Source organism: Gadus chalcogrammus, chromosome 16 (genome assembly GCF_026213295.1).
Source record: "Gadus chalcogrammus isolate NIFS_2021 chromosome 16, NIFS_Gcha_1.0, whole genome shotgun sequence".
Taxonomy (NCBI): Eukaryota; Metazoa; Chordata; class Actinopteri; order Gadiformes; family Gadidae; genus Gadus; species Gadus chalcogrammus.
This window is the reverse complement of record NC_079427.1, coordinates 9,221,947-9,232,943: the sequence shown is the minus strand read 5'-3', so window position 1 is coordinate 9,232,943 and position 10,997 is coordinate 9,221,947. Positions and strand designations below refer to the sequence as shown.

General features: G+C 47.0%; 1 protein-coding gene across 1 annotated transcript in view; it reads right to left on the bottom strand.

The window, feature by feature from the left end:
- Positions 1-5,120: 5,120 nt before the first annotated feature.
- The window catches only part of robo2 (roundabout, axon guidance receptor, homolog 2 (Drosophila)), a 79,876-nt gene continuing 73,999 nt past the window's right edge, over positions 5,121-10,997 (bottom strand). The window contains exons 29-32 of the mRNA XM_056610423.1: positions 10,559-10,720; positions 9,764-10,033; positions 7,501-7,698; positions 5,121-7,000 (exon numbers count right to left, since the gene is read on the bottom strand). Of these exons, the coding sequence (XP_056466398.1) occupies positions 6,999-7,000; positions 7,501-7,698; positions 9,764-10,033; positions 10,559-10,720 (632 nt within the window). The 3' untranslated portion in view covers positions 5,121-6,998. The remainder of the gene's footprint in view (positions 7,001-7,500; positions 7,699-9,763; positions 10,034-10,558; positions 10,721-10,997) is intronic.

Below are 10,997 nucleotides of genomic sequence, written 5' to 3'. Positions count from 1 at the left end.
AACACACAAGCACAGATGCACACGTGTGGACACATACATAAACACACACACACAAATAACACAAACACACACACACAGAGACCCATGATAAATGGGATCTGTCGACGCACAAACCATTAACATGATCATTATCGTTTACAGGGCCGTCATTACCAGCCATCGATCCCAGGCAGCCACCACACTCAGTGGCACCCGGAAACACTTCGCCGCCCGACTCTCGGCTCGATATTATGGAAAGTTTTACTGATGATTTTCTCGCGTTCTCCGCACAATAACGCAGAGATGTCCTCCCGGCTGACAGGGAGATCCTCCCAGCTCCCAGAGTCATCCATCACATGCACAGTGATGGCAGAGAGAGAAAGAGTGGGCGAGAGAGGTATACACTGAGTTGGAAAGAGAGAATAGTTAGGTCGAGAGACACTGCGGGAGAGAGAGGGAGAGAGATGGTGGGAATGAGAGAGGGAGAAAAAAGGGGTTGAGAGCGAGAGACAGACAGAGAGTGCGAGATTTATGGGGGGGAGAGAGAGAGGGAGAGGGAGAGAGAGAGGGAGTGGGAGAGAGAGAGGGGGAGAGAGATAGAGAGAGAGAGAGAGAGAGAGAGAGAGAGAGAGAGAGAGAGAGAGAGAGAGAGAGAGAGGGAGAGAGAGGAGAAGAGAGAGGGCGAGAGAGGAGAAAAGAGAGAGAGAGAGAGAGAGAGAGAGAGAGAGGGAGAGGGAGAGAGAGAGGGGGAGAGAGAGAGAGAGAGAGAGAGAGGAAAGGAAAAAAGGGGGGAGAGAGAGAGAACTGAAGTGGAGCGTGACAGAGACGCTGAGGTGGAGAGAGAGACACATGGGAAAGAGAATGAGAGAAAGAGTCTGGGAGATATAGCCAGAGCAAGAACGGAACAAGCAGTGATGATGGAGAATAAACAAGAGACAGAGCGAGGTAGAAAGGACATTAGAGAGAGAGGGGGGGAGAGATAAACAGATAGAGGAGGGAGGACAGACAGATGAAATGGTAATTTCCAGTGCAGGGCTCCCAGCAGCTGGTTTGACATGTGTGATGAATGGTGTGATACTGGTAGGATGGCCTCTCACCTCGCCTCGGTGTCACTAGTCCACTCAGAGGAGGGAAGGCTGGGGATAGAAGTCCCCACACTAACACTACCTGCTGCCCCCTTACACACACATACTGCAGCACACGCACACGCACACACACACAATCACACGCACACACACACACACACACACACACACACACACACACACACACACACACACACACACACACACACACACACACACACACACACACACACATACACACACACACAAATGCACACAGGTGCATGGAGATACATGCATGCACGCACACAAACACACACACACTCACAGACACATGCACACACACACAACCCGATTCTCCCTTAGACAAACACACACACACATACACACACACACACACACACACACACACACACACACACACACACACACACACACACACACACACACACACACACACACACACACACACACAGTTAATACAGTATACAGGTGCACACTTGTACCAACACATCTGGCTGCCTACACACAAACACAAACACACACACACACATTAGGGCAGATGCTGTGTCTACAGATACTGCTAAAGAGTCCCATGCTTGTAAAGATAACAAGAAAACGATGCATGTGCATAAAAAGGGAAACACACACACTTACACACACAAACCTATTTATCCACACTGTAATACCACAGGCAAACACAGAAGTACACTCAGACATGACAAACATCTGATGCACTATAAGCAAACTTTAAGAAATATGTATACACACACACACACACACACACACACACACACACACACACACACACACACACACACACACACACACACACACACACACACACACACACACACACACAGTGATGGCTGATAAGTGAATGTAATATGTATTTGCTGAGCTGGATGTTATTTTTTTCTGCCACCTTGCTAAACATTCCCATCCCCTCCTCATTCTTTGTCACACACATGTGCACACAACCACAAACACACACACACACACACACTCCTGCAACAATCACACTGATAAATAGACACAGCAATTCCACCGCGGCAAAACACATATCACTTCAAAGTGGGGGAGGGAGGAGAGGGGAGAGGGGGAGGGAGGTGAAGGATGGGGCGCGGTGGAGCAACGCTGGCTGGCAAACGATGGGAAATAAAAGATGGGGACGGAAAAGAGCGGGAAAGTTGCTTAGTTGGCAAAGAGCGGAAGGGAGCCATTACTCCTGCATGTCCCTCCCCCCACCCCTCAGGCTTCAGTAAAGGCATAGGTGTGAAAATAAGCCCCCCCCCCCCCCCGGATGGGTTTGTTTAAAGGGTCACGACGGATGGCGGAACCTCTGCCATAAATATGGACGCCAAAGATTTGCCCAACCACTTTTTTTTTCTTCTCCACCCCTAATTTAGCACATCTTATATCACTGTGAAGGTCTGCCAGTGTTGGAGAAAGACCGTGGTCGCAGGTTTCTGTCGTTGAACGGTTTAACAGATCCCATCCCTGGCTTTTATTCTCTTAGCTTTCATTGTTCACTTTTTTCAGATGAAGGGAGTCAAGGTGAGGGAGAAAAGGAGGGAAATTGCAGACAAGAGGAACGGACCGTGAGAAGCAGAAAGAGAAGAATGAGAGGAAATCAACATAATGTCAACTGTTGGAATATATTTCATGAGAAAGAGAGCATGTGAAGGAGTTAAGTAAAACGATTCAAATATTTGAACATGGCTTAATTGCTTACTACCGTATATTTATCAGGGTCTCCCTATATAGATAGGTTATATGTTAAGCTTAGCTTAGATATGTCAAACAGCAACACTGATAATTATGTTACAAAGTCTTTTTAAATAGTTTACCAATGTAACATAATGCGAAACGGCATGACAAAATACCCACTTTAAAAATTAAAAATAACATTTAATGAAAGCTAAGCTAGGATTCTAAGAAAAAAAGCTAGGAAAATAAGCTTTCAACCAACAACATGAAAACCATGTATTTATACAAGCTGTTGATCCAGTTCCAAAATGTTTTGTTTTTTAATCTGCATTTTTCATTTTTTACAATTTCTTCTAACTTACTTTCCAGCAGCTTTCATGTGAAAGCACATGAAAGCAGGCTGCCTGTCAAAGGGATCAGGAGATTATAGTTTGTGTTTGAAGCCAGTGTTCCAGAAGAAGGAGAGAGCTAGGGATTGATTTGACATAAAAAGCACAGTTGAGTCAGGAACTATTTCACACATTGACAAATACACCCGCGCATGTTTACAGTTGTCACACACAAACACACACATCTCGACCAGGCTAAGTCTGTTTACAGAGTGTTCCACTTTGTTATCTATTAATCCAATGAGCACTGAATTATAACTGAATAAGCTGTGCGGTAGAGCTCTATCCGTCCAATACTGGAGATGATTGTGGTAAAATTCAATCTCCTAAGAAAATATTTGATTTTACTCAACACCGTAGGGATTTTTTAGTCACACCTATTCTTTAGTCACAGAGTATTAGGCGGTTTCTTAATTTTTCAAAAATATTTTTTTATTTGATAGTGATCCAGGTACAAGAAAAGAAAGAACATGACTTTATCTTACAGGACATGAGGAATGACACTGTAAAAGTTTATTTTCTCAATCCACGTTTTCTCTTGGACAAGGACATGCAAGTGAATACAGTAAAGTTGTTCTCTTTACAGAAAGAAAAGAGCAGTATGTATAAATGGCATAGGAGCAGGGAGCCATCAACTCGTCCCTGCACTGTACAGAAAGACGTCACCCAACAACTTTACTTTTTATCTTATTTTTTTAATCCACTTTTATAGCAAAAAGGCGACACACAGATAGGCTACAAAGAACCAACAATATTGAGAACAAAGGAACAACAGAGAGAGGGGGAGAGAGAGAGAGAGAGAGAGAGAGAGAGAGAGAGAGAGAGAGAGAGAGAGAGAGAGAGAGAGAGAGAGAGAGAGAGAGAGAGAGAGAGAGCGGAAAGGCCAAAGTACTTTTCCATCCTTGCCAAAATAAAAGTTTCATTTTTTTTTCTGTTGTCTCGACAAGCAAAAATGGTGAGCGTTTATTTGATTTTTTTGCTCCTTGTGTTCCGGAAAGGATTTTTAGTCGGTTAAGTTTTGACATGAGAGAAGCAGCGTGGTAAACATGCATGACAAAGAGTGACTCGGAACCTTCTGGAAAACCATGGAATCTTTCTGTCGCCAAGCCGACCACCGTTCAGGACCCCCAACTCTTTACTCACATTACACTCTTTACAAGGAACAAAAAAAAAGAAGACATCTTATAGTCCACAAATCTTTATGCATATTTCACAATATACCTTTATTATCATTTTTAATAAATACGAAAACAACAACACTGTGATTCCAAAAGAAAAGGAAAAAAAAAAGAGAACATGAGTATTAAAGAGACACGAAAAACGCCTTTGACGCTGGAAATATCAATATTAATTTGGTATGTTCTGTCACTGACATCTTGTTTTTTAAGTTGGATGGTCCAGCACGTTATAGTTGGAATAATAAAAAATAAAAAAAGAAATTCAAAATTCAAAATGGCGGACAACAGTATAGGACGCGACAGTTGGGGATTGTTTTCAGCGATGGAACTGAAACGGCGTGACCAAGTTAGGAGAGGCATATGGATATATACACAGATATTTATATATATATATGTATATACATACACACACACACACACACACATACAAACATCACCAAAATGCAAAATAACCTGAGATACTCTTTGCACCTCATGTCCAGAACTCTGGCTGGTGACGGGATGAGACGGGGATGAAGCCAACAGTACAACAGCGACATTGACAACCTTCGTCCTTCCAACCGTCAAAAACACTTCAAGACAAAAGAAGACATTTTCCTCATCCAAAAATGTTACTTTAAGCAGCGATTTTGTGTGTTTGAGTCCATAAAAGGCATTTTTTTAACAAAATAAATGCAAAACAAAAACTAAAAAAAAAAAACACAATAGGGACATCGTTTTTAGAACATTGCGGACAAGAGGGTGAGATCCATCGTACGTGGCAATGGGAGGGGGGGGGGGGGGGGCAGAGAGGTGTTTTACAGTGGGAGGGGGGGGGGAGAAGGGGTGAGACAGGAAGTAGAGGGCTCCTGTCTGTGGCTTTAGAGGACGAGGCAGTGAGACCTGCTGGCTCCACCACAAGGCTTATCTCCATAACAACCGCTCCTGTCTGCTTCAGAAGCTATCGGCGTCTCCGCAGAAAGCTACGCTATCCCGCCTCGTTCGCTTTGCCCTTCGCTCTTCTCCAGTTCGGAGGGTCGACCGACGCTGAATAGATGGCCAACCGCTACGTGCTAATAGTATAATTGAGGTACCGCACCACAGTCTTCTGATTTAATCGAATAATGATAAAATACCAGCACGTTCACCCAACCAGGCTGGTGGTATGTATGCCGAATGTTTTTCTCGAAGTAAGGGAATTAAGAAAAATAACTGCAAACCAAAACAAATTAAGTGCTCCAAAATAGCAAACAATGTTGAACATTGAGAGAAAGAAATAACACAAAATGAAAACCACAAAAAACAGGACCAATGTAAACCAATAAATTATCTCCTTCGGAACTTCTTCCAGAATTATCTCTAAGGTACCCTTACATACAACAACCAAAACAAAACAAATGGCAGACATCTTGAGGCCAACTGCAGTTGTGTCGTGGACAGATGTATTTTGTAATCTCATATTTCTCCTCTCAGTCTCCCATAGTTTCAGCTGCTCCTTAGGTTAGGATAGGTATAGGTTAGGAGCCAAGCAACAATCGTATAGTATAGTAACCAGGGTGAAACCTCCACATGAGAGGGAAAAGAATAAAATTAAATAAAACATGGTTAGAAAAAAAAGACAATAATCACAATAACCCCCCATCCCAAATCTGCGTTAATGACAAGACAATGACTGAAGAAAAAACATTAGAAGACTGCTTGTATACCTCAGATTTTAACCCTTCTCTCGGTTTGCAGGAATTACATAATCAACGAGAATCACAAGATCACCCCAATACAGTGAACCTCCGTGTGCATTTAATTCCAGCCTATCAAAAACAAAGAAACAATAAATCAGCAACGAACCTCCCCTTTAAGGATCTCTACCTTATAGTAAGCCCACACCTGCTGAATACAAGCCAACCGGCCCAAACTCTGGGCATGAGCTTTCCATCTGTTGCTGTCCAAGAGCAATGCCCGGGCCGTTAATATATCTCTGTACATTAGTATATATTCTCATCTCTCTTTACTTTACAGTACAGAACACTCCTCTTCACATATCATCTCCGGTTCTTCATGTCAGCAGGAGTTTTATGTTTTTTGTGCTTATCACCAAGAATTGCAGTGCAAAAACAATAATTAATTAATTATAACAATAGTAATGGTCATTAATCAAATGATACCTATTAACAAACAATGGATTATTATAAAACAATTATTTTTTATGGCACAATCGCCACGCAATTCACATATAATACAAATAACCAGATAAAACCCAACTGCACCTGTAAATAGAAAATAAAAAACTCAAACTGAAATAGGCTTGCATAGCAATGCAACGACAATTAAAAGGACGTATTTACAGGAAACATAATTCAGTTATTTTCCACTGAGGGCAGTTCCTTTAACAAATTAACCGTTTCTCGTATAGAGGTTGTGTTTTACATTTTTTCTCCTTTTGTTTGTTGTTTTTTTAACAAAAAAGAAAATTACAATTACGTTAGAAGGTGGAAAATATTTTCTCGAAGCACAGAAACAGTGAGATGCACAGTATGTCTGCGTCTGTACATCGCATTTACAGTTCTGCGACCTGGCGCCCTCCCCTCTGCCTCAGTCCGTCTCCGTGAGAGGATACAGGAGCGGTCAAAGTTCATGGTACCTTCTAACGAGGTGTCTCTTTCTCTCTCTCCCTCTGATGACAACATCCTCCTGGCTGGTCACTCTGGAAGGGGAGAGCGGGAGGGAATAGACATTCAGCACACGGCAAAAGACCAACCCAAAAGGACCAAAATACAAACACAACGTTTGGTTCCAAACATTGCAACAATAACACTGACTGAAATAAATACAGACAGAAGGAGGTGTATCTGTATTTATTTCTGTCTATTTGTACAGACTTACAGACTATTTGCACATACATACAGCGAGAGTCAGAGAGATCAACATATACAGACAGAACGATAGACAGACAGACAATATATAGATACTTGATAGATAGACATACAAGATAGATACATATATATAGATAGATGGATAGGAACTATATATATATAGATAAATAGCTAGATGACCGTACTATATAGAAAGATAGAAAGAAAGACAGATATATAGACAGACAGACAGACATACCGACAGACAGACAGACAGACAGACAGCCAGACAGACAGCCAGACAGACAGACAGACAGACAGACAAGTCAGTCAGTAAAGGAGCACCACTCACATAACTCCCCACAGTACTGGCCCTGTCCGTTGGCCCCCAGGAACTCTGCGTGCTCCGTGGCCGTCCACTGCTGCGGCTGCCTGGGGCCCTCCCCCTTCCGCGGCCCCGTGGAGCCCTTGGACGAGGCCGTGCCCGACGACGAACTGTGGCCCCCCGGGGAAGGGAAGCACGGCTTACTGTAGGGCAGGCACCCCTCCTCTGGAAAAACACACGTACACGCTGTGATTAGGTTTGGACGACAACTGAACCATATTAAGCAGGAGGGGGGCAGCTAACGGTGTTTGACTCGGTTGAAAGGACCTGGGTTCAATCCCAATGCCCAGCTATGGCGGATAACAAACCGGTAAGGGTGTCTGATTCGCAGCCAAAAGCCTCTGTGCTTGAACCCCAATGGGCGAACCAAAGCCATAACGAGGAAGGTGTCTTTTAACGGCATGTGTCTGAAACCTCTTTGATTCGATGTGAACACGATCTGCGCGTTGACCCCACGGCGTTAACCCGTAGAACGGGGCGCCGCGTGTCCCTCCTCTGTGCCTCCTAGCTGCTGCTCAGACGGCGGTGGTCGGTGTGTCGCGGTGAAGGCCGGCGACCAGCCGACCCTCCATTGTCCCTCTGTCCTACCCGACATCTGCATCGCGGCGCTGCCAACGACTACAGGCACTGCCAGGGCACCACCGAGAGGACCCCGCGCCTCACACATGGGCCCCCCCCACCAGCCCCCGGGGGGATGGGGGAGTAGAGGGACAACAGAGGGTAGTAGTATGGGTTCTGGGTGGGGGGGGGGGCTCTGACCCCCAGCAGTGTGTCCTCATCACAGCGCCCCCATGTGGTCCAGGCTAATGACTGCAACGGAGACCCTCCTGCCTGGGGAGGGGGAGGGGGGGACCGGCAGGTTACCAGGCTTGATGGAGGTGTTTGGGTGGGGGGGGGGGGACCACATAGGGAGTTGACTGGTTGTTGTGTTTCTGCTGATGATGCACCTGCCCGGCTGTCTGTCTGTCTCAGGTGGCGTCTGTCTTTCTGTGTATGTGTTGGCTAACATGCATAACACATGGGCCCCACTCATACACTCGTTCTAAGATATGCACACGCGCACACGCACACACACACACAAACTCACATTTAGACACAAGAACACACGCACAAACACGCAGACATGTGCGGCACACGCGCACACACGCGTGCTTTCAAACACACACACACACACACACAAAAAGATGCATGTATTCAGCTGTGCATGTATTTCATGTCCTGCTTGCATGCACTCTCCCAGTGTCTCCAAGGGGCTGGCTTTCTAAGTGGCACACACACACACACACACACACACACACACACACACACACACACACACACACACACACACACACACAAGTGCCCACAGATGGACCGCATGGTTTGCATTTGGATTTCAGAGTGGCTGTTTGTGTGAGAAAGAAAGAAAGGAAGAAAGAAAGGGAAATCTTCGGCGATTAAGAGTGTGTATCTCCGACGCCCAGGCCTCCTGTTTCCCTTGGAGCAGAGCGGGCTCTTTATTGGCTGTAGGGAGGTGGGGGTTGGTGGGGGCGGGGTTCATTGGAAGCCCTAGCGAGTGGCAGACAGTGCAATCTGTTCACGGGAGCAGAGTCTGGGCTCAGCATGGCCGCTATCTCCCCTCACTGGAGAGATGAGTGAGACGTCCTAAACACACACTTGGAGCCGGCGGAGGCAACGCGGCTGTCGTGTTGTTGACAGCCCGTCCGTATCGACGCCGCACACGGTCTGGTTCTATAGAATACAGACATTTGGACTTGAACGGGAGGAAGGGATCGGTCTAATAAGGAAAAGTAAAAATTAAGTCTGGTTTTATTTTTCTGTTTTGAAGCTATTAGCAGAAGTTAGCACATTTGTGCCGGCCACATGAACAGCTTTTAGCACTTCAGCCAGTGTGAGAACTTGGCCGGGGAACGGCTCCAAGCTGGCAACATATGAGCTTCTTTGCCTTAGCTTCGGAAAAAAGAAAAAAAAAAGGTTGTTGTGAAATATTACGCCTTTTTCCAAGGACTGGCTTTTCTCAGACAAAGATCGAATAACAAGACTTTCTACGGCCTTGTTCTAGTCCGAGAGTCCTCCTCTTCCTCTTCTCCTGCTACTCAAGGTTTCAATGTTTCTCAAGGTTTGAGGAACCTCGAGGAGGAACAAAGAACGGGTTGATCCAGACACTTCCCCTCTGAGGAAGAGGCTCTGCCTCCACCCTGCACCAGGTCTCCACCGCCCTCCTCCATACCTGTTTTCGGGCCCCTGCGCCCGTCCTCCGCCCGCTCCATGGAGCCTCCCAGCCGGTCGCTGGGCTGGCGGTGGTGGAGGTGGTGGTGGTCCAGGGTGGAGCGGGCCTTCGGCTCCTCCGGCCCGGCCAGAGGGCCCGACATGGGCTGGCGCTCCAGGGACGAAGCCTTCCTCTCGCTGGGGGCGCCCACGCTGCCCACGCTACGGGCCCCTTGGATCCGCCCGGGCCCCTGGGGGATGCAGGGAGGGGGCTCCGGCGGAGGAGGTAGGTCTAAGGAGGGGGAGAGAAGGACGGCGGATGGTAAGCTGGCGAAGACGTCACACACAGGTACGAGTCTCTCGGTGTCAGCCGAACCCCCCCGAGTGGAGGGCCTTTGTTTGAGGCTTCTGTTGCCGTGCGCTCTCGTAGTTATCTTTCAGGGTCAGAATGGGCCTACCGGCCGAGTGAGTACGCACACAGGGAATGTACACACTAGGAGTTTAGCACACATGGAATTCACACACTGGGAATTCAGCACACAAGGAATCTGTCTTGGTGCACGGCTGCACAGACAATTCACCTTGTGGCTGTTCTACTACAAACACTCTACGTTCACAGTTACATTCGTACTGCACAGCTTGCGTACCATAGTACAACAGCGTCAATGAAATCCAACATAAACCCTACATTCAAAAAGTCTGCATTGTGAACCTTTCTCAACGCTGTGACAGAGTTGGAATACAACAAGCAGCTGTTGTTGTTGGTATTCGATCACGGGGGTCCCGGGGGGGGGGGGGGGGGGGGGGGGGGGCTCACCGTCTGCAGCGGGGTCCCTCCGGTGGGGCGCCGTGCCCTGGGCGCGGGGCTTCCGGGTGGGGCGTGCGGCCCTCTGGTGCCCCAGGCTGTGTGTTCCCACCGTGCTGCCGTCTGTCGAGAAGGGGCTGCTGGGTCGCGGCCGGTGAGACGGTAAGCCTTTACCTTCAGGGAGAGAGAGGGAGGGGGAGAGAGAGAGAGAGAGCGAGAGAGAAAGAGAGAGAGAGAGAGAGAGAGAGAGAGAGAGAGAGAGAGAGAGAGAGAGAGAGAGAGAGAGAGAGGGAGAGGGAGAGGGAGAGAGAGAGAGAGAGAGAGAGAGAGAGAGAGAGAGAGAGAGAGAGAGAGAGGGGAGAGACACACACACACACACACACACACACACACACGTAAGATGCCTGGCTTGGGTTTATAGAAATGATGACGACGTGTCAGATAAAGTGGA